At 37.5% G+C, this 25,574-nt stretch overlaps 1 protein-coding gene across 1 annotated transcript in view; it reads right to left on the bottom strand.

Annotated features, from left to right (window-relative positions):
* Window positions 1-1,077: 1,077 nt before the first annotated feature.
* Window positions 1,078-25,574, bottom strand: part of LOC132110665 (copine-7-like) — a 53,697-nt gene continuing 29,200 nt past the window's right edge. The window contains exons 12-16 of the mRNA XM_059517470.1: window positions 11,866-11,920; window positions 10,581-10,632; window positions 9,377-9,510; window positions 1,918-2,154; window positions 1,078-1,236 (exon numbers count right to left, since the gene is read on the bottom strand). Of these exons, the coding sequence (XP_059373453.1) occupies window positions 1,096-1,236; window positions 1,918-2,154; window positions 9,377-9,510; window positions 10,581-10,632; window positions 11,866-11,920 (619 nt within the window). The 3' untranslated portion in view covers window positions 1,078-1,095. The remainder of the gene's footprint in view (window positions 1,237-1,917; window positions 2,155-9,376; window positions 9,511-10,580; window positions 10,633-11,865; window positions 11,921-25,574) is intronic.

Raw genomic sequence — 25,574 nt, 5'->3', positions numbered from 1 at the left:
AAATAATTTAAACAAGCGATAAAATAATTTGAATCAGTACATTGACACAGATTTCTAGACAGAATGTGAAAGATTTCAAAATTTTCTCAGGCAACTTACTGACAGGTCAAATAATATCTCTTAAAGAGGTCCTGTATAATTTCTTTTAGCTTATTTCATCTCCACTAATTAGACATGTTTGTTAGCAGGTGTTGACATAAGACACAGTCATGCTCGACACAACAGAATGAAACTGACTGTAACATTTTAAATGTATTTTTCCGTAAACAACTCATTTTAATTTGCCTCCTTAATAATGTTCATGGTGCAAGATGCTTAAAAAACATCACGAAACATCAACCAAAGACCTGTTTGCATGTGAATGGCTGTGTTGCCGGTGTCTTAAAGGCGATGGACTTGAAGATGCAGCTTATCCAAAAGGGTTTTATCGTTACAAACTGTTAAACAGCGCTCTGTCAGCATGCTAATTCAAGCAACACCACTAAAATATTTAAAACTAGTCATCCTGACTAATTGACTAGTCATTTGATGGCCATTCTCACACACCCATTATCTTTACACAAAAATTATGATTTTAGCAATTAACTATGCATACTTGTGCAGCAAAACCAAAGCAAACTCGTTTTGTGAACATACATGCTATTATCTATAAATTAAGTCTTCATTTTACACAGTACTGTATGTTTCTTGACATATCGGTTTCAGTTCTCCAAAAGTCCAGAAATGAAAACAGTCCACAGGCAGGCAGAGCAAAGTCTTCGAAAGCTCTGAAAGGCATACAAAACAGCAGAAAGCAGGAGTGGCCTTGTGAAGTTGAAAAGAGTCAGCAGGGATCAGAAGGCCTGGTACTGATGGGAATTCAATGTACTTTCTGCTCTTACGAGAAGCAGAGGGGAAAAGGACTCCAGTTTGCATGCTGGGACAGCAGTAATGGTGTACAGGGCAAGATCGGAGACCATGATCCAAACCGCTTTTGAATGAACAAAATTTAGTCAGGATGACAGTTTATACTGTATGTTGTGGCAGAGCAGCCTTGTCCCACCTGTTTCAGTACTGTGGAGGTGTACAAGGCTGGACTGGACCTCAGGCTGAGTGTTATTCAGGTGTGTTGGTGATGGAGTTGGGGGTTGAATTCAGCACTGGGTTTATCGGCGGTATAGCCTTGTGACTGAAGTACTCCACTACCTGTTTAGGCACCTCCGCTAGGACACACTTTGCCAGTGCAGCTGGTGAAGCCTGCAAAAGTCACACTTTTATTGGCCTCCGTGAGGGGGAAAACATTAACAACAGTGGAAAAATAGGAAATCAACCAAATTAAATTGTGTTTAAACAAAGGCATGAGGAAAAAGTACAATTTGTCATTTGAATTGTTAGGTAGCGAGCCAGACAGCAGACTGAGACTTGAGAGACTTGAGAGTATTTACACATGTTTAATCCTCACTTCTCTTAAATAAATGCTTTCTCTTTTGTGTACATCAGTGGAGAGAAGAATCAGCTCTTATGGAGAAACTGTGACGCTCTTAGAGCCGTTTCTGCCCAAATGCACCACTGGAATGTTCCACAATGTTGATTCGCGTCACTGCCTGCTTCATTCACCATGCTCATTTATGCAAGGCATCCATGGCTGCTTTTACAATGTGTCTTGATACATTTTTCAGAATTTATGATTTATACATCTCACACTTCCAAATGTATAAAAACAATCTAATCTCATAATTTATTTTTTTATATTTTACTATATTTTTTATAAGATGAGGATTAAAATAACAACTGCATAATAACGTGAAATGATTTAGTTAGTTATTTAGTTATTTCTTTTTCTCAAATTTAGCTCATCAGACACCTTCATTCTGAGATAATAAAAATATTTACCTTCATTTGCAAATTGTCAGTTTCAAAGAACTGAGAAAAACTGACCGTTTTAAAGTCTCTAAAGGGCACAAACTGGACGATGTCCCTCAAGACGGGTTCCCCTTTGGGTGAGCGCAGGACCCCATCATCCCCGTCAAGGATCTCCATGTCCGTGAAGTCAGCGTTCCCCACTCCCACTATGATGATGGACATTGGCTGGTAGGAGGCCCGAACAATGGCCTCCCGTGTATCGGCCATGTCTGTCACCACCCCGTCTGTGAGGATCAGCAGGATATGATACAGCTGGCAGAGAAAAGGTATATTGGTATATCAGGTATATTGACTGATTTATTATACAATGTTATAAACTTGTCTGGAGCTTCATCCACTACTAAGGATTCACTTCCAATGAAAAAATGATCAATTTTCATTACTGACCCTTTTGTTGTTCTTAACCTGTATTCTATTTTTTAGTGGTACAAATCAATTTGTTAAGCATAAAAAGCCCTCCAAAAATGTAAAAACAAACAAAAAATAAAATAAAATTACCACAAATGATTCTTTAAAAATTTAACTACTTAACAAGAAAAATAACATAATTTGGGTTTGGAACAACATGAGAGTAAGTAGAACTGAATTCTGTTTTATGGGTGAACTATTCCTTTAAATGTCTCAATAGTCATGAACAGAATATTGGATGCCCTTCTAAAACAGGCAGTCAGTGGGCTAAAATTAGCAATATTTACTGGCCTGAAAATCCCAGAGGTCCTGTCAACATTAAACATTCAATATCTGCAGCTGGAATGAATGGCGTGGTTTCTGAACATTGATCTCACTGAGCTCATTTACTGAAAAATGATCACTTTTTGGGGAAGGGGTTGACGTAACATTAAATAATAAATGAAGATCATCACAAGGACGTGGTGTGCAGAAGACAGCAATGAAATAGAGAAATGCATAGATAATTGCTAAGCTTGAGGGCAAATATTTGACCCAAGACCATTTAATGGCATGTAAAGGGACTTAAAAGAGCTCTAAATGAATTTTAGTTGCATTCATTTCAAATAAGCCCTCCAGATAATCAGATGAAAAAAACTTTTTGGGGGGTTTTATTTGGATCTAAATTTCAAAGGTTATGTGAAAAAACCAAGGACATAAGATAAAAACCCAAAAGAATAGTCAATGGCAAAATCATTAAACCACTTTAAGGAGCTGCGTGTCAGCACAAAATCCAGTTTTATCTCACATTTCACCAGCAGCCCAGATACAAAATTCATTCCAGCATGCATCCTTCACCATGCATATTTGCATTAAATCACATAAAATGAATTTCTTTCATTGGGGTGAAAAAAAAATATGATTATAGTACAGACTTGAAAGTTCCAGTAACTTGAATTTAAAAAAAAAACTTAGTTGTCAGAACTTGAAAAACTTAGCTGACACAACTTAATAACTGTAGTTCTTCAAAACTTAAATTAAGTTGATATCTTCAACTCAAAAATTCTGTGCAGTCGGTTGCCTTGAAAATTTGAGTTGAACTAACTTTTTCTTTTTTACAGTGTACTGTATATAACATAGATATAATCACTCTGAAGTGGAAACTTGGATGACTTGTCACGGTTGGTAAACCGTGGCATCGGGTTTTGCACTATGTGGGTGGAGTGAGTGTGTGTCTTTTGTTAGCACTGATTGTTACATGTGGGCGTCTCCGTTAATTGTTCATCATCACCAGCTGCTACTCATTACCCATTCCCTACTTATTGCCCTGTCTTTCGTCTTGTGTTTGTCAGAGCATTGTATGCAGTCCCTAGTGTTACTTCCTGTTTCTCTCGATCCTGTTTCATGTTCTTCTTGTCACTGTATTGTCTTGTCTCGGAACCCTATCCACTCCTCTACATCCACGGACTTCACCACTCACCTTCACGGCTCTCCCACCGCAGTTCCTGTGTCACCAAACCTACAAGATTCACCCAGCCTCCTGTCTTCATGTTGTTTGTTTGTTTGACTGTTTAATAAATATTCATAACTTGCATTGCTTCCTCACCTCCTTTCAGTCGTTACAGAACGCTCTGACCAACATGGAAGCAGCGAGTTCCACTTCTCTCACGGACTTTATTCACCACAGTGTCACCTACATGGATCAGCAGCAGGAGAGCATAGTCAACACCGGACGCATTGTCCAAGCGCTGGTGACACAGGTGTCTGAGCTCACCCAGCAAATGCATCAGCTGACCACTGCCTCTGCGCCACCCGCACCGTCCGTTCCCCGGGACATCCCCGAAAACCACTACCGGCCCAAACCTCGTCTTCCGGTGCCGGAGAGTTAACTCTGGTGAGCCTAATTACTGCAGAACATTCTTGACTAAATGTTCCATTCATTTTTTCCTACAGCCTCACACCTTTGAGACGGAGGAGTCCAAGGTGGAATTTGTCCTAACACTACTCTCCGGCAGGGCCGCTCTGTGGGGAATGGCGGTGTGGGAGAACCATGACCCATGCTGCGCCTCGTTCCACTACCTCTCTGAGGAGATGAAGAGGGTGTTCGACCGGGCCGTGGCCAGCAAGGAAGCGGCCCATGAGCTCGCGGATCTCAAGCAAGGAAATCTCTCCGTGGCTGACTATTCCATCAAGTTTCGCACCATGGCGGCTTCGTGCAAGTGGAACGAGGAGGCGCAGTGGGATAGATTCCTGCATGGGTTGGCCGACCGTATTCACAAGGAGAACCCATCTCGATCACGAACCCATGCAGGTGGGTAGAGCTCGACTGTCCCAGGAGGAGAGAGAGAGGCAGAGGTCCCGAGGACTGTGTCTCTACTGTGGTGGCACATGTCCGGTAAAACAGTCAGCCTGGTAGTAAATTTGAGGCTACTATCGGGTGGGATCTCCGCCGGGAAGTCCTCAACATCATCTACTCTCCTTCAGGTGAAACTGCGGTGGGGCAACAACACTCACACCTGTCATGCCCTTCTGGACTCAGGAGCCAAAGGTAATTTCATTTCATTCACTAGCCTTGCACATCACCTGAACCTTCCCATCCTTCCCCTGTCTCGTCAGGTAAATGTCAGTGCACTCAATGGCCAGGAACTGCCGCACGCCACCCACACCACAGAACCCATGACTCTCCTCACCTCTGGCAATCACACTGAAACCCTATCCCTTCTCTTCATGGACTCCCCTGTGGCACCCATCGTGTTAGGTCATCCCTGGCTGGTCAAGCACAACCCACAAGTGGATTGGGGTTCCAACACTATCACCTTGTGGAGTGAACGTTGTCATGAGTCTTGTCTGGTTTCTGCTTGTCCTGCTGTGTCTGTTTCTGTCTTACAGGAAGAGACTACGGTTTTGTCAAACCGCGGAGTACCTGGACCTGAAGGAAGTGTTCAGTAAGTCCCATGATGCTTCTCTCCCTCCGCATCATCCCTATGACTGTGCCATAGAGTTAGTTCCAGGTAAGTCCCGGCCTAAAGGCAAACTCTACTCTCTTTCCATTCTGGAGAGGGAGGCCATGGAGAAATATATTTCTGATTCTCTGGAATCGATGTTCATCCGCCCTTCCTCTTCTCCAGCGGGGGCAGGATTTTTTTTGTTGGTAAGAAGAATGGTTCCCTGCGACCTTGTATTGATTACCGAGAGAAAACAACATCACGGTAAAAAATACTTATCCTTTGCTGTTGATGTCTTCAGCATTCGAGAGGTTACAGGGAGCATCCATCTTCACAAAACTGGATTTAAGTAACGCGTATCATTTGGTCCGCATCAGGAAGGGGGATGAGTGGAAAACCCTAGAGGGCACTTTGAATACTTGGTGATGCCGTTCGGGCTCTCCAACTCGCCAGGGGTTTTCCAAGCACTCGTGAATGATGTGTTCAGAGACATGGTAGACCAGTTAATATATGTTGGATGACATACTGATTTTTTCTTCATCTCTCCAGGAACACGTGCAACACGTCAGACGAGTGCTCCAGAGATTACTAGAGAATGGGCTTTTTGTCAAGGCGGAGAAATGTGTATTCCATGCACAGTCGGTTCCCTTCCTAGGGTACATCGTCTCATCTGAGGGAATACGTATGAATCCTGACAAGGTTAAGGCTGTGATAGATTGGCCAAATCCAGATTCCCGTAAGGCCCTACAGCGGTTTCTGAGGTTTGGCAATTTTTATCGACATTTTATTCATAATTTCAGCCAACTAGTCTCACCTCTGACCGCCTTGACCTCCCCCAGTACTATGTTCAGGTGGTCTAATACAGCCGAAACTGTATTTTCGAACCTCAAGAGCTGCTTTGTTACGCCTCCCATCTTAGTAGCCCCTGATCCCACACATCAGTTCGTGGTGGAGGTCGACGCATCAGAGGTGGGAGTAGGTGCAGTTCTCTCCCAACGTGCTGCCTCAGACGACAAGATGCATCCATGCGGGTTTTTTTGTCATCATTTATCTCCTGCCGAACGTAATTATGACATTGGTAATGTGGCGAGTGGGGCGGGGCCGAGAGCCGTGGGAATAGAGCGAGGCCGGTGCAGTGATTGGAAATGAGCTACACCAGCTCGACCCACCGGTCTCGAGTCCCACGGAGGAGATGGAAGGATATAAAACAGGAGCGACGACAGTGAAGGACGAGAGAGGACCAGGCCTGGATTTTATTTGGTGTTTTGATTTTTTTTTGTGCGTGGCAGTCGGCCATGAGGGGCTGCCGTGCTGTTTTGTGTTTATTTGATTATTAAAGTTTGGTTTGATTGTTCGCCAGTTCCCGCCTCCTTCTTCCCGATGATTGTGAAGTTTTTAAAATTGTTACAGGTAACAGAGAGTTGTTGGCCGTCAAATTAGCATTGGAGGAGTGGCATCACTGGTTGGAGGGGTCGGGGGTACCTTTCATCATCTGGACCGATCATAAGAACCTAGAATATATTAGAACTGCCAAAAGACTCAACTCCAGGCAGGCTCGGTTGGCACTTTTTTTTCGGTCGCTTTGATTTTTCCCTATCATACCGCCTGGGTTCCAAAAACATCAAACCCGATTCTTTGTCGCGTCTTTTTGATCCCTCCGAATGCCCGAGTGCATTTTACCTGAGAGTATAGTCGTCTCATCACTCATATAGGAGGTCGAATCGAAGGTCAAGACGGCCTTAGAAGGGGTAACGCCTCCACCCGGGTGCCCACCGAATCGGTTGTTTGTGCCGGAGGAGTTACGGTCCGACGTTATTCAGTGGGGCCACTTCTCTAATGTAGCTTGTCATCCAGGGATAAGACGCACCAAGTGCTTAGTAAAGCAATGATCCTGGTGGCCACTGATGGCTCGCGACGTTCACGATTTTGTTTTGGCCTGCTCAGTTTGCGCCAGTGGTAAGTCATCTAACCGACCTCCAGATGGGCTTCTTCAACCGCTGTCTGTCCCTTTGAGACCCTGGTCCCACATCGCTCTAGATTTTGTTACCACCCTCCCGCCCTCTAATGGCATGATGGTCGTTTTGACCGTAGTGGACCGATTCTCAAAGGTGGTACATTTCATTCCCTTGCCCAAATTACCTTCAGCCAAGCAGACAGCGGTCACTGTTATTGATCATGTCTTTCAGTTACATGGCCTCCCGGTAGACGTGGTTTCTGACAGGGGATCCCAATTTGTGTCTGAATTTTGAAAAGAGTTTTGTAAATTGTTAGGAGGGACGGTTAGTCTGTATTCGGGTTATCACCCACAGAGCAACGGTCAGTCTGAGCGGGCCAACCAGGATTTAGAGAGAAGGTTGCGATGTTTAGTCTCCAAGAATCTTTCTTCCTGGAGCAAACAACTCTCTATGTTTGAGTACGCTCATAACTCATTACCAGTGTCAGCCACGGGCCTCTCTCCGTTTCAGTGTAGCATAGGTTACCAGCCACGTGTTTTCCCTAGTCTGGAATCTGAAGTCGCGGTCCTCTCCACTCATGCTTTTGTCCAGAGGTGCCACCGCACCTGGACCAGAGCCCGCGGGACTCTGCTCCAGGTGAGGGCGCGCACCAAGGCCAAGGCCGATCACCACCGGTCGAAGCCTTCTGTATACGTCGTGGGTCAAAAAGTGTGGCTTTCTACTAACAACATTCTGCTCCATTCCGTTTCTAATAAGTTAGCTCCCAAATTTATTGGCCCATTCCCTGTCACCAAGCTCATTAGTCCGGTGACAGTCCGCCTCAAACTACCTCCGGCGTACAGGAGGATTCATCCCGCCTTTCATGTATCTAAAATTAAGCCTGTGTTCTATTGACGAATTAATCCGCCCACGCCGGTTCCACCACCGCCGCAACTGATAGATAGGGAACCCACCTATTCGGTTAATCGCATTCTGGACTCGAGGCGGAGGGGACAAGGATTCCATTACTTGGTGGACTGGGAGGGATACGGTCCGGAGGAGAGGAGTTGGGTACCTGCTAGGAGACACCAACTAATAATTGGATCAAACTGGATCACTCCCTGATTGATGATTACAATCGACAGGTAGGGCCATCTGGGAACTCCAGGAGGCGTTCCTAGAGGGGAGGGTACTGTCACGGTTGGTAAACCGTGGCCTCGGGTTTTGCACTATGTGGGTGGAGTGAGTGTGTGTCTTGCGTCAGAACTGATTGTTTCATGTTGGTGTCTCCGTTAATTGTTCATCATCACCAGCTGCTACTCATTACCCATTCTCTACTTATTGCCCTGTCTTTCGTCTTGTGTTTGTCAGAGCGTTGTATGCAGTCCCTAGTGTTACTTCCTGTTTCTCTCGTTCCTGTTTCATGTTCTTCTCGTCACTGGATTGTCTTGTCTCGGAACCCCATCCACTCCTCTACATCCATGGACTTAACCACTCACCTTCAAGGCTCTCCAACCGCAGTTCCTGTGTCACGATCTCCTGCTGCCAACTCACCACCACACCCTGGATCACCTGTGAGCATTGTCACTTCCCGGATCGCTACCAGACCTGCAAGATTCACCCAGCCTCCTGTCTTCGTGTTGTTTGTTTGTTTGACTGTTTAATAAATATTCATAACTCGCACTCGCTTCCTCACCTACTTTCAGTCGTTACATGACTTTTTATAGGGTGAGGAATAACTGCTGCTTAAAAACAATATATTTAAATAAATATATATGTATATATATAATTTATTTTTAAATTCCAAACATTCATTCATTCATTTTTATTTTATCTTTTAAGTGTAATAAAACTCCCAATTTGATGCATATTGATATTAAGTAATGTAGTTGTTGTAGTAGTTTGTTTAGGTATGTTATTACCTGCCACATATCCAGACACATGATGTAAAAATACATTTTAAAGTATATGAAGAGCAGAGTTGGAGAAATACTGTACAGTTTCAGTGAAGTATGCCAGATCATGATCATCAGCTGCATCTTCCATAACATAGAAACCACTGAGGAATATCCCCATGCAAAAATCCACCAGCAGTGCTTCCGTGGCTGTGTTTCTGCCATTAACCGATTGCACAATTCCTCTGTGTTTATTTTTAATGAATTTCCCTTTCAGTGCCGTGCCATAAACAGAAACTTTAAAGATACTCACAGAAGCATCTTTGATGGGCTCTTTCCCAGCCGCCAGCTTAGCTATTCTGTTGATGATGGGAGCCACATTAGTGGGACCGTAGAGCTGGATCTTGGGCAGGCAGTTTTGGTAGGCTTCCACAACCCCCTGGATCTCTGATCAGAGAGAGAGGGGACATGGCTAAAACTTCTGTTCTGGAGGCTTATTTGTATTTCTCTCTCTGTCTCGACGGGCTACTGAGAGCAGTGCTGAAGTATTGGCGGAAGATTTTGGAATCAAGAGACTGACTTGGGGCTCTCTTTCTTTTGTAGAAAGGACTGAAGCAAGCCCAAGATTTGCCACAGTGTTCACACATTCTCTTTGAGTGTTAACGTAACTGTTCACCCAGAAATTAAAATTCAGTCATTATTTACTCACCCTCATGCGGTTCCAGAACCATATGGATTTACTTGAAGCCTTTATGTATAATGCATTATAAATGTATTCATAATTTTTGTTGCAATGCACAAATAATTTTCACAAATAATTGTAACCAAAATTAAATGTATAATAATATTTGCAGATTACTTGTTATATCTGAAATTGGTCGCTTTTTATGTGCATTACGCAATATTCTTTCTAAAGGTGTAATAATGAATAGATAAGTATTATTATATATCATTACTGTTGTTACAAATATTCCAGATTACACAATGAATTATAAGGTGCATTATATAAATAGAAGTTTATATAATAGTATATATATATATATATATATATATATATATATATATATATATATATATATAAATATATATATATATATATATATATATATATATATATATATATATATATATATATATATATATATATATATATAAATATATATATATATATATATATATATATATATATATATATATATATATATATATATATATATATATATATATATATATAAATGCATTATATATAAAGGCTTTAAGTAAAAGCTTTACTGACATTGTTCTTCTGTAAATATAATAAATATGAGTGTGGCAATTCCTCAACATTTCTCCTTTTGTGTTCCACAGAAAAAAGTAAGTCATATAAAGTTTGAAACATCAGTGAGGGTAAATGATGACAGACTTTTTATTTGTGAGTGAACTTTTCTTTTAACTGTTACTAAAGCTTTACTGAGCGTCTCTTTTCAGTTCCCATGAGATGTTCCCTCACTAGCATACAAAGTGCTTGTCGCTCTGACCTTCACATTCGTCATCCTCCGTGTTGAAATTTATAGCAAAGTCATGAGACACCTGTAGTTTGGAGAAGAAAAACACACAGTCAGGTTTTGTTTATCTGGATTGTTTGGCATGCTATTACACACCTGTTTGCTGGTTAAAGACCTAATTCAAGGTCATAAATCCTGCTCTTAGAGGAAGGCAATAATTCATGCAGTTCTGGTTAGGCTTATTTGCATGCTTCTAAGAAAGATACTTTCTGCAACACTATGCATGAAATGACCAGATGATGATGATGCTAAAACAAAATAGCTTCCTCCCTACAGATATTCCATTGTAAGCAACAATCACTGTGGACTCCCTCTGGTACTTTTGTAGCACACATTTCATTGCAATTGATTTTGTTTTGTTGACAAAGTCATTCTGAATATAACTATTATTTTTGCATTCCCTTGAAAAAGAAATAGAGCTGATAACTAGCGCAGTGCAATCTGCCTGAACAAACAAGCTATAAAATGAAGTCCTGTGACAGTTTACTGTCAACACTCAGGGAAGCCTTTGCAAGCTGTTATTATTTTAATTATGTGGGATTAGCCATTTCTTCTATGAAGTTATTACATACTGTATGAGAGAGAGAGAGAGAGAGAGAGAGAGAGAGAGAGAGACTGTAAATAAAACTAAAACAAGTTATGACTTTGCATTTTTAAGATACAGAGTGCCAGAGACTGTGGTTTGCTGGTCTACCAAATATAGAAGATTACAGATACGTATATATATATATATATATATATATATATATATATATATATATATATATATATATATATAGGTTTAACTTTAAAGTGCAATGTTAATTATTTGTTTTAATAATCTCTTGCCATGCTTTAAAGTTAATTTCAAACATACTATATAGCACTTGTAAAGTACTTGATTATAATTTTAACTGTAGTGTTATTCAGTATTACATTTAAAAAGATATTTTAAATGTACTAAACTGCAACTTCATCATTTAATTTACATGACACACAAATTTCAATAGAAATGACATTCAAGTATTTTTAGTTTACCAAAAATGCTTGTCAGTACATTCAACAGTACACATCAATCAAATATAATTAAAGACAATAGAAGTAACTATGAAATTACTGCCGAATGTACTAACAAGGATATAAGCAGTAATATATAGTTTAATGTCATTTCTGTTGAGACTTAAGTACACTTCTTTTACAGGACCTCACATGAATAGCCTATACATGCAGTATATTTATTTATTTTTATTAAAAAAATAAAATAAACAGGGTCTTTTACCTCATATTTAGGTGGAATTCTTGCCCCGAAGCCCAAAGCAGAGAATCGTTTGTCACTGTGATGAGATAAATAAATGTATTAATAAATAAAACACACTGGAAATGATTTTTTTAATGCCTAAATACAGCTTCCAACCTTCTTAGAGAAGATTAATAGAACCTTTTAATAGTCTGCAGTTGAATGATGTCTATAAGAACATCTGCCAGTTTGTTTAGAAATGCTAAAGGAGGGAATGAGCTTCTCACTCTTCTCTCCAAAACTGCCCATAATGGTTTGATATTATTCAGGTCAGGTGACTTGTCTGGCCATGCAGTGCAGATGCTGAAGTACATATTGGTGCTCCAACTGTCCAGGTTTTATGATCATGACACCATCTTTTTTTAATTTCAGCAGAGGTGGACAGAGTACACAGATTCATTACTTGAGTAAAAGTACAGATACCCCTTGCTAAATTTTACTCAAGTACAAGTAAAAGTACTACAGTCAGTTGTGTACTCAAGTAAAAGTACTGAAGTACTTGTTTTAAAAAGTACTTGAGTATCAAGAGTACATTTTCTAAATATTGCATTACTACTGCCACAGTGCTTACATTTGTGTACAGAAACATCCTACATGGAGTTAAAGGTAAAAATGTTAATACCTTGGAGAATATAAAAAGAATTGAAAGTAAAATCAAGTCATTTTCATCTTTTTACCATGTTGCTTTATTTAACATTTCTCACTTGCCCACAAGGCAATAGCACAATGGCAACGCTCTGACAAACCTCTGCTAGAGTTTTCATGGATTTTTTGCATCCACATTTGAACCTGACTGTATTAAACACACCGCATACTTAAGAACATCAAAGCAAATGCTCAGCTTACATTAATGTGTAATATCAGAAAAGAAAATTCAGCTAACAATTGTGTGTACATGTGTTTTTTCATCAATCAAATTAATAAACTTAAACCAGCAAAGAAGGCAATATAGCAATGTTCTGACACACCTCTAAACCTGACCGTGTTATACACGCAGCATAGAAGAGAAAATAATAATGATTAAAGAAAATCAGCTGTGTTTAGGTCAGCATACAAAGAAAGAAAAAATTAATTCAGCTCATTTGAGTGACAGTATTAAAATCCTTCCTCTCACACTGACATACAGGCAAAGGCAGGAGAAAATACTTTCAGCTGAATAACACCATTGCCACACACTCAATCTATGTGTGTCAACTCTGTCTGTCTGTCTGTGTGTGTTTGTTTGTGTGTGTACTGTACTTCAATTCAATCAAATGTCATGAAGTCTTTGGCGGAAAGCTGAAGGTGATAGGCTGTCCCAATCAGTGGCGCCTGCACAATCCCAGCACGTTTCGAATCCAATCCGAGATTTTTTTTTCCCATTCATACGGAGACGCGTTTGTGAATACGCACAATTTTTTTTATCGGATAGTCTTTCGTCCACACGGATCCGGCATTTTGCATTTTCGTCTGGACAGTGAATCCGTATATTTTCTGAAACGATGACGTCGTCACACCGCTACGTCACGTAACAGCAACAAAAGCAAACAAACACTGAACGATTGTCTTTTTTTTTACTAACATTAACACAGATTAATAAATGCATTGTTCCAGGTTCGTTTGTGTACCACGCGCAAGGTTTATGAGCATAGTCCATGTCTTCTTCTCCGTTTTAAGTGCATCTCTGTGGCAGAAATTACAGAATTACAGATTACAATATTTGCCTCTCAAATGTACTTGAGTAAAGTCATGAGTACTCCCCAAAAATGATACTCGAGTAAAGTACAGATCCATCAAAATTGTACTTAAGTACTGTACTCAAGTAAATGTACTCGTTAGTGTCCGGCTCTGAATTTCAGCATTGGTGTCTGTGGTTAACGTTTTAGCAGTTACTGCTTTTAAAGGCTTGAAGTTCTCTCTGGTTGGTTTTCGTGGAGACAGGGTCTTAATCAGGGTTCGAAATGAGGGGGGTCTGGGGGGGTCCCCGGACCCTCCATAAGTCATTAGGGACCCCCATAAGAATTAATTTTTGGATTTTGGGGGGTCCCCAACAAATATATTTTAACATTAAAAATGATTGTGAAAATATAGGTTTTAGTGACGTTTTGTATTTATAACGGTAATTAATTGATTTCCTAGCGCGAGGCAGCAATCAGTGCAGCTATTAGCCGAGTGAGTTCTTTACAGCGTCACAGATTGTTGTGGTGCTCCCACAGACACGTACTAGATGAACGCGGCAAAAAGAGACATCAAGAATAGTGAAATCCTGAATGAAAATCCTGTAAGTGCTTCGATTTTGTTTATATCTCCATAATTGCTTATAGTAAAATATTAGGAGTTCGAGTTTCCATATCAAAAGTTGCATTAACTAGTGATACCCAGTGTAATGTAGAAGAGTACGTTTGTCAACGTTACTTGCTAGCTGTAACTTGTGTATGAAGCCAAATGATCTGCCAGCTAACAGTAGACCTAGCAGCTAGTTATTCAAAGCTAGCTTAACAACCTAACGTTACTCGTCCAGTCAGTGATTACGAAAGATAACCAGGACTTAATTCAAGTCTTTGAGTTGATTAAAGTGAATGTGATTTGAGCATCACTGCACATGAGAGCTTCATAAGCAATCTAGGAAGCTAATCAGTGGCGCAAAAAGTGGGTATGCGCCAAAATCGAAGCACTTACAGGATTTTCAGTCAGGATTTCACTATTTTTTATGTCTCTTTTTGCCGCGTTCATCTAGTACGTGTCTGTGGGAGCACCACAACAATCTGTGACGCTGTAAAGAACTCACTCGGCTAATAGCTGCACTGATTGCTGCCTCGCGCTAGGAAATCAATTAATTACCGTTATAAATACAAAACGTCACTAAAACCTATATTTTCACAATCATTTTTAATGTTAAAATATATTTGTTGGGGACCCCCCAAAATCCAAAAATTAATTCTTATGGGGGGTCCCTAACGACTTATGGGGGGCGCCAAAGCGATGGTTAATATTTTTTTTTTTTATAATAAAAAATTAAAATGTATATTAAAAGTTATATATATATAAAAAAATATTAATTTTAGAGGACTAACAGGCGCCGGTGCCCTCATAATATTCCATCATAGAATTTAGACATAGAACCTCGCGAGTGGGTGGGGCGCCGTGAGCGCTTAGTAAGCAGCAGTAACGTTAGGGCATTGTCGTTGAAACTCGAAAAAGATGAATAAAACAAAAAAGCTCTCGGGGGATAAAAATAGAAAAAGAAAGAGGGAAAAGGAGATGGCATGTCAAGGGATGCGACAGCAGCTAAATAAGTGATTGGTGAAAGGCAACAGGTAGGATTTAAAATGTGATGCTCGGAGAATATGTAAAACTGGAATATGAGCTGTCATTTATTCCATCATCACCCGGGTGCTGATAGTGCAGTGTGAAGAGTTGTGCATGCGCTCATCCGAAGCGCGCAAACCCCCGACTCAGAATGCGTGCAAATATAAGCTCTCTCTGAAGTATTTTATTTAAATGGACAAATTCAGACAAAAATTATTTCAAAATGCCCGTCTTGGTAAGTATCCTATAGCAGACATAGACAGCTGAACGTAGGCCACTTTATCAGTGCATTCTCTTAAAGTGACAATCTTTATATTAATCGAACAGCAACAACAAAGAAATCACTCACTGTTCTTGATTAAAAAGCTTTTGTAACAGATTGTTCAGTTTCTCCTAACGTTGGCTCGAAAGGCTATAATGGTCAAATGGGTTGGTATAGTACAATCATATGATGAAATGCTGTAAAATGTAAATTGTCCACATGTTCATGAATATGTTAAATATTTCCTGTGCTGTGTTTTTGTTTTAATATGTTTTTGTCTGTAATAATTAAAATGTTTAATAAAAAGAATATCTAAAAAAAAAAAATATTAAAAAAAGCTTTTGTAACTTTAATAAAGAACAATCTTTAATTTATAGTCAAACATGTGATGCTGTTTTACATTAAATTACTTTATTAAATTTCTGTACCTAAAAACTAATACTAAACCTCTTTACTCTATTGTATTTATTTTTGCTCTTGCTCGTAGTTAGATTTTTTAAATTATAGTTTCTCTATAAACATAGCACATACCGAACTGTACCGAAATGTGACTCTTGAACCGTGAAACAAACTGAACTGTGAAAATTTGAACTGTGCCACCCCAATAATAATAATAATAATATATATATATATATATGTGTGTGTGTGTGTGTGTGTGTGTGTGTGTGTACATATATACCATATAACTATGGTAGGCTTACAGTGGCTGTCTGATATACTTTAAAATAAACATTTATTATTTAAAAGCCCATACATGATGATGTCCAGCGCAATTATTAATTTAGTAGTGGGGGTGGGGGGGCGCCAAAATGTTTTGCTGCATACCCCTCTAACACTGGATAGTTGCGCCTCTGATTGCAGATATCAGGGATGCAAAAACAGCGCACTTTTCGGCGCCTCCCGCCTAGTGTTTCTTTTTCTCTATGGTATCTGCAACTGCATCAATTCTCATCAAATTCTGCTTTAAAAAACTTCCTGTCAATACAGAACGAAATATGCTGTAGCCTATTTTGCCGTCAATACTGCCGACGTTGTCTTTGCTGTATAAGTAGGCTATATATTTATGTTAAACATTCAAATGTAGACTGGTCTGTCGGCGCACAGAGCCACACAGTCGCAGACAGAAGTTCGTGAACACCGAATTCACTTGTCTTTCTTATCGGTGTTTGAACGAAAAAAAAAAAAAAAAGAACGATGTGTTCGAAAAAATAAGTCAAAGTGCCCGTCTCAACGAGTTTCCCCGTAAACGCAGTCAGAGAAAGAAAACGGATGCGTGCCATTACCGGTATTAGATACATGCTTTCGTCTTAAAGGGACAGCAACCCAATATACCTGCAGCTGTTTGTGTCACCATAGTTAATCAAACAACACAAGAGAAAGAGAAAATACACTTTTGTAGCTAAAGATGAACTGTATTAATTATATGAATCATATTTAATGTATACATTTAATATACATTTAATGCAGTGTTATTTTACATTTGATTATTCGATTTCTGTAACTTAATACAGTTAATTTACCTGAAAAACCAAAATCAGTGCTTTATTTCACAAAAAAATAAAAAAAAATTTTTCCAGAATTTCATTTTACTCTGTGTCTATATGGGTGGGCCGGGGATGTAAGTATCTAGATATTTGCAGCAGGGTGAGGGCTTCGATTACCTCTCTCTTTTTTGATCATACATTTGTTTGCTAATTAATAAAATTTTAGGGGACCCCCCAAGAGTCCCGAGTCATTTCGAACCCTGGTCTTTTTTGTTTTTGTTTTCATCGCTTACAAAAAGTGTTCCCGTCACTTCATATAACCCAGATTCCATGTCTGATGGCAGATGGAGTATTCTGCTTACAACTGTCATACCATTCTTAGAACTTGACACTGTTATTTACTTGGCAGTCTATGGGACAGTCTCAAGCCTCCAGGTTTTCATCCAAAATATCTTAATTTGTGTTCTGTAGATGAACGGAGCTTTTACTGGTTTGGAACAACAAGGGGGTAAGTGATTAATGACAACATTTTCATTTTTGGGTGACCTAACCCTTTAAGGTTACAAATGCTCCTGCTAAACAGGCTCTCATGATTTGTAATTTTTGAAAGTCTAACAAGTCACTCATTTCACTGATGGCTTCATTATTTTGAAGAATGTTGGTAACCAAAAAGCTGACTTGACTTCAGTTGAAGATATTATCAAAATATCTTCTTTTGTGTTCAATGGAAGAAATAAACTCATGCAGGTTTGGAACAACTTCAGGGTGAGTAAATGCTAACGTTTTCATTTTTGGGTGTACTATCCCTTTAACCCCTACAGTAATGGATGTTTACATAACCTTTTCCAAACTTTCTGTGTACAACTCTTTCTCAAAAGAGTCCTTTCTCAAATATTTTAATCATCAAAACCCCTTCCACATAATCACACACAGGGCTTTATATCAACAAATACCCCACCAGCATGGCAAGATTAAAAAATCAATAGGGTGAACACGGTTTACTGTTGAGGGCAGGGGTGTGTAAACGATCATATTATATATGGAGCGTGTAGTAGGGATGAAAGAAACTCCAGAGGGAGAGGAGAAGGCACAGACACAGCAGGACAGCAGATCCACACAGCTGATCACTCAAAAGGCGACAACTCACAGCCGTGTGACGGAGAGAGGAAGGGTATCATGGGGTCAGAATCACAGAGCCGTGCAGCAGAGAGCTGAGACATGAGAAACATGATAGCCACAGGCACAGAGCTTGTCTTTCTTTTGCTAATGAAAGCTAGATGAGGTAACATTATTCTGATAGCTGTCACCAGAGGCCACCAAAGCCAGCCAATCAGAGCTACCTTCTCTTGCTCCAAAAGCTGAATAGATCTGAATAAATCACAGCTGAGCCAAGTTTGGAGTATCTTTTTGCAAACAGCATTTGTGGACGAAGTTAAAATCACAACATTTTTTGAGCACAAAACTTTTATTCCCTGCAAGGTTGTTCCTCATTCAGAACTGAATTGAGAATGTTTGAGTTGCTAAATCAGAGTTAAATTTGAAGTGAGGTTGTAAACAGGATGCAGAATTGCAATTTGAATATATTCAAATGAAAGGAAGTAGAATAACAATAAAATAAAAATAAAATCAAGGAAATCCATATGACTAATTTTTAACTAGAAAAGATAAACTTTGAATATTTGAAAATGTCTTGATTGATATTTGAATTATTATTAAAAAAAAAGTCTTTGAAGTGTAAAGGTTTTATTGGCCTTAAGAAACGCATAATGATAGAAATACAGATTTGTATTTAGTTTTTACATTTCATCAAATAAATGATCCCTAGCAAACCTGGGTGGAAGAAGACATCCAAGAATATATTACCTGTGTTTATTGAATTGTAATTAAGTAAATTTATAGTCTTTATGTATAATAAAATATAAAGGTATGTTTAATGTATGCTATAATGCATTATATCTGTTCATAAAGAACAGGTAACACTTTAGTTTATGAGCCAGTTCTCACTATTAACAACTTGCTTATTAGCATGCATATTACTAGCATATTGGTTGTATATTGGTACTTATAAAGAGCCTATTAATAACTTAATATGCATGACAATATAATCCCTTAAACCTACCCCACTCCTAAATTTAACAACTACCTAACTAACTATTATTAATCAGCGAATTATAAGTATATTAAAAGGCAAAAGTCATAGTTAATAGTTAGACCTTAAAATAAAGTGTGACCAAAAGTTAAAATGGTTTATAATATTTGCAGATTCCTTGTTACATCTGAAAGTAGTTGTTTGTTGTGTTTTAATGAAATGTAATATTATAGAGGTATAACAACAGAACAATTAATGTGTTATAATGTATTGCAGCTATTCATGAGACCATACAATGCATTATAATGTGCATTAGGAAACATAATTAATGCTTAATAATTTATAAATTAAATACTTGAATAATGCATTACATATAGGCTTTAAAGTTACCAGCTAAACTAAAATAATGTTATATATATAAATATATATATATATATATATATATATATATTATTAATTATTATTAATATATATTAATAATTATTTCAGCTATCATTTCTCTGTGATTTAGTTAAAAAAATAGAACTATGAACATATTAATAAATTTAAAAAAAAGTTATTAAAACTTTAACTATAATTAAAATGAAAACGAAAATATAAAAATAAAATCCGATTCAAAATATTAATGTCTTCTGAAGCAATTTGATATAGCTCTCAAGTTACACTGTAGCTCTAAAATATATAATGTCTGTGTATTCTCAAGAAAAAAATAAGGAAAATAATACAGGGTTGACATCAAATGAAAGTGAATGATGAAAGCATTAACTGATAGACACAAACTAAAGAAATAACAGTATGAAGCCCAAACTATAATTTTTCTGTTTTCCCTATAAGCAGTTAAAGGAATTGACTTGACAAAACTTTGCAGGTGGGTTAGAGAAACATCGTGTGTGTAAGACTGGTAAATGAGTATGAAATTTGATAAGAATCTGTAGTTTAAATGGCTGAGCACCACCTGGCTTCCAAACGTTGCTAATTTTCACACATCACTAGACAATCTCTAAACTCGAATATGCCCTGAAGAACAAATAGAAACATTTCTAATCTCGGATTAAGATTTTAGTAATAAAAGCATTTAGCATACAACTGCCGCTCCAATGAGAAAGCATGGAAATTTTGTGCAAATCAGTCTAGAGAAGATTTTAAACATTTTATCAAAATCCCAAAAAGCAGAAAATCCAAATCATGGTTACTATGGGTCAAAGAGACAAATTTCCTCATGAGAAAAGAGACATGAGTGAAATGGATCAGCAGGACTAGGCTTTAAAAATTTGAAAAATAATGAAATTTTACATGTTTGTTGCTAAGCAACCACAGCACTAATCTATCCCATGACTGAAACATAGCTGAACTGCTGTGAAGAACGAGTCAATCGTTCGTTCGTTATCTGGCTCGGCTTGGTGTTCATCTTCAGTTCTCTCTTCACAGCAGTTCAGTCAGTGTACTGTTTGAGTAAATGAATTACTCCGGGATATTGGTTTGTTTGAACTCAGAGGGAGTGTCAGCCACATTAAAAAAGTTAACAGCTTAAGTCATTTGTGGATTAATGCGTATTGGAGACGCGAACCGTTTAAAACGATTCAGTTCGATTTGGTGAACTGGTTCAAGAAGATCCGGTTACATCGAATGATTCATTCGCGAACCGGATATCACTAAACTGCAGTGTTTTGAGCGCGCTCACAACAGACACGGAAGAGAAGACAATGCTGAATAAAGTCGTAGTTTTTGCTATTTTTGGACCAAAATGTATTTTTGATGCTTAAAATTTTTTTACTGACCCTCTGATGTCACATGGACTACATTGATGATGTTTTTCTTACCTTTCTGGACATGGACAGTAGACCGTACATACAGTTCAATGGAGGGACTGAGAGCTCTCGGACTAAATCTAAAATATCTTAAACTGTGTTCCAAAGATGAACGGAGGTCTTACGGGTTTGGAACAACATGAGGGTGAGTTACTAATGACATAATTTTGATTTTTGGGTGAACTAACCCTTTAAGGTGAAGAACCAAGGGTCTTTGCATATTGCATATCTAAACAGATTCTCTTATCTCATTTGGACCTTGCTCCAGAAACATGAGATTAACATACAAAGAAAAAAGAAAAAAAAGAAAAATTAACCAAAAACCAAAACATAATAATAATTATAATTATAAAATCGTTTTCATGCTCCTGAGCCTTCCCTGCTTTTCTCAGCATTCCAAATGAATTTTATGATGTGCTGAATCCATCAAGATGATTTATATGTTTGATAAAATGATGCCTGACATGCTTAACATTCACACATCCGTGATTGCGAGGCAAGATGTTCTGACAACTGTGACTTCTTCCCTCACTGCCAACTGCTTTCCAAATGAGTAAAAAATAGTGCCTTCTCAGCTTCCCAAAAGCATTCAGCTTACTCATAGGCCTCTGTGAAACTGGGTCACAAGAGGTGCATCCATATTACTTATTTCAATCACATGCATTCTTAATCCCATTCAGCAATTTGATTTCAAAATTTAGCTTCATTTCAAGTTTCAGACAATCAAACAGGTAGATTCCGCAACAAATGTCAAACACATGTTGTCAGTTATAGTGTCTTTCGGGCCCATATGAAAAAAAAAAATTATTGTCTAAATATATTTGACAAATATGCTAATATATGTTGCAAACAGTGAAGTTTCAACCTTCATACCACAATATATTTCTAAATGTATTTAATCTACATTTATATATACATTTTAGCTAAATAAAAAAATATGGATGGCGTTCTAGAGATCAAAAGTAGATTTATAATTATTTAATAATTTTTAATATTGTTTATATTTTGCGATATTGCATTTATGGAGTATTTTAAATTATGGGCCTATCTGAAACTTATTCAAAATGTGTTATATGTTCACATGTTAGACTACAAATCAAGTTTTTGCTTCCAATGTGACATATGTGATTGCATTTTTTCTTGGATTTAAATATATAGCGGACAAAATAAATGCTTTTAGAAAGTGATTTATACATTTAAAATATACTTTCAAAAAAAAAATTTTGGCCATTTGTGTGTGTGTGTGTGTGTGTGTGTGTGTGTGTGTGTGTGTGTGTGTATATATATATATATATACACATAAATAAATGTATTTAACATGCACACACACACACACACACACGCACATGCACACACACATATATATATTACTGTAGCTGTATAGTTGGAGAACATCGATTTGTCTGTCCAAAGAGACACAAATGGTTGTATAAGCTGAACAATTATGAAAACAAGCTCTTTTCTTGCTCTCTCCCTCTCAAGTCTAGAGGAGAAATGGTCAGCACTCTTTTCATGGCTCCTCAGAGAGATCACATCAGCACAACTCCAGCAGAATCTGATGACCATCCAGAGTCTCCTCCAATAAAAGCTTCTGTAAAAGGCCTAATCCTGCTTTTAATAAAAGCCCAAAAGGACAACCTGCAGGGTGCAATACAGCAGCAACAAAGTGAAATTAGTCATGACACTGCTTGCCAAAATCACACTGCCTCTGACAACTCATAAAAACAACTGCAACAAATAATTCACCAGTAGTAAGAAATAAAAAATGTTGAGCAGAGTTTTTTTTTTTTTGTGGGTCATGCTACCAAAGTGATTTAAACAATTACTGGCTTGCACAGAAAGCATGCAACCACTCAGACACAAACTAATCAGTATTTGAATTACAAACTCTTAATTAGAATCTGATTAGGTCGCAGTGGTTACTTTTGTTGCTGATATTATCTGATACAGATTTATTACATCTGAAAGACTGTGTATTTCAGGCAACAGCCATTTTGTATATTTTCTCTCTCTGCCATTTTCTCTTCCCACTAAGAGGATGCATTAAGCAGGCAACATTAAATCAATATCCTCTTATTTTCACTACAATTATCAGAAAAAAGCAGTGGGATGAAAATCCCCCCAAAGCCATGTGCATCTGTAAATGCAGCTGCAGTTACAGGAATATCAAGAGAAAACAATTTCCACAAGCTCTTTCTATAAGAACTACAAAGAGATGTTACCCTCACATAAAATAAGATAAAATAATTAATGCATGCTTCACTAACACTGCAATCACAATGTATGTAAATGTTTTCATATGTTAAAGAAATAATTCAACCAAAAATTTAAATTTACTCACACTAATGAGTTTCATCATTGGACCAGATTTAGAGAAATTTAGCATTACATCAGGTGCTCACCAAGGGATCCTCTGCAGTGAATGGGTGCCGTTAGAATGAGTCCCAACAGCTGGAAAAAAAAATCATAGTAATCCACACTTGAGTCGTGTGGATTATTGTAATGATTTTATCAGCTGTTTGGACTCTCATTCTAATGGCACCCATTCACTGCAGAGGATCCATTAGTGAACAATGTTCAAAAACAATTTCCTTTTTCAGAGGACATCACAAGCTGTGTTAGCTATTGGTATGTAATAGCCAAATATTTAGGCAATGATTTTGGAAAATCACATTGGGCTCCATTACAGCATGTATTTGTACTATAGTAAAATTTTTCATTCATAAATTGGTAACACCTTCCATGAAGCCCGTATTTATAATACATTATAAGGGTATTCTTAAAGCATTATAATGAATGCATAATACATTATAAAAATACATATAGAATGTAATATAAACTCATGAATAACCATAACAACAATTATAATTAATCATAATAATTACTTATTTGTGGTTATAAATGTATGAATTTTTATAACACACAATGAACACTATATTAAATCTACTTCATTTACAGTATAATTGACTGTATCATATCTTGACATTGTTTAAGATCTGCACAATATCTTACATCCTGTGAGTGGTTAGCTGTTGAGTGTTATTTGAGTGTTTCCTATGGAGCTAATGTCAATTAATTAATGTGAGCTTAACACTTCAACTGAAAAAAAATGCAGTGTTTTATATGGTTACATTTTATTTTGATCGACTATAAGCAACTTTGCAACTACATGCCAGCTAACTCTCATTAGGTGTATTAGTATGCTCAAGAATGGTAGAATCTAATATGGTAGAATAAGCTGACGTACTTGCAAAGACACTTATAGTCAGTTTATCTGTTGGTTGACATACTAATACTCCATTGACTGCTAGTGGATATGCGGTTGCAGAGTTACTTATCAACAGCTGTCTAAAGGGTACCATCAAAATAATCAAACGGATATTACAATAAAAATACACATTCATCTGATCAGATATCCGATCTTATGGCAGTTTGATAGAAAAACTTTTATTATTGCTACTACTTATAAGTGGTCTTTGACTGTTTTGAGTAAAGTAGAATAAGAAAAATGGCAAGATATGAGACTTATTATACATTATAACTATGAGAAATATCATCCATTGTAAAAGTGGATGCAACGTGTTCATTGTGTTATAAATCCTCATACCCTTAAAAGCGATAAGTAAATATTGTATTATATTAAAACTGGTCTTATGAATATTCATGATTGATATAACATAAGGTTTTTTATATTGCATTATGCATTCATTATAATGCCTTAAGAATACCCTTATAATGTATTAGAAATATGGGCTTCATAGAAAGCGTTACCCATAAATTATTTACAATTTAGCTGTTAGTATATCAATATGGTACTTTTTAGTTTCTACACAAATGTAAGTAATGTATGTGTGGAAGAACCCAACATTATACAAAATACATATGAATACTTGTGAGATCATGTTGGTTTATGTGTTGGATTTTGAAAAGTAAATGTGTAATGTTTTTTCTGCCAGTGTGTCCATAATGTACATTTTAGCATTAAAAAAAAAGTATGTTTTTGTACTTGTAGATATTATGTATAAATACTATGTACACACAATGAGACCGCCCTGGTTTATCACGTAAAATTGTAAAAAACAATTCTAGTTGAAAAATGTTACAGTATCTCATTATTAAACTGCATATCCTCGGTTCTATTGAACGACAGTTATACACTTATTTCAAAGTTGTAAATAACTCAAATATTACTGGAGTACTTTTTACAGTAAAATGCTATTTCAGTTGTTCAAAATCTCAAATGTAATTTAATGTGTTATTTGCTTTCTTTGTGATTGTTTGTGCATTTTCTAGCAATTTATGACTGAGAACAATATTTTCAATGTACTGTACAGATCAGTGATGAACGAACCTACAGTAGAAATTTAAATCGAAACTGCAGAATTTAATTGTTCTTTAAGTGTATAGGCAGCTCAATAGACATGAATTTCACTGGAAGAAAGTTGAAAAAACAAACAAAGCCCACACCATCCCGCTAGCATGATCACATACGTCCTGTTTTTAACTTCAAGTGATCACCTGATGTGTGATGATGAGTAACACACCCTCTCAGCCTGATCAGTGAACCCACACAGTGTAGGTGTACGACCCAGGAGGACTTCAAGCATCCTTCAGCAACTACCATATACTACAGTAGTGCTTAAACCAATAGTTCACCCAAAATGGATATTCTGTTATCATTTACTAAACCTAATGTTGTTCCAAATCCATGAGACTTTTGTTCATCTTCAAAATATAAGATATTTTTAATATCATCAAAT

This window comes from Carassius carassius, chromosome 2, assembly GCF_963082965.1.
Source record: "Carassius carassius chromosome 2, fCarCar2.1, whole genome shotgun sequence".
Classification (NCBI taxonomy): Eukaryota; Metazoa; Chordata; class Actinopteri; order Cypriniformes; family Cyprinidae; genus Carassius; species Carassius carassius.
Note: the sequence above shows the minus strand (reverse complement) of the source record. Positions and strands in the feature narration are given on the sequence as shown.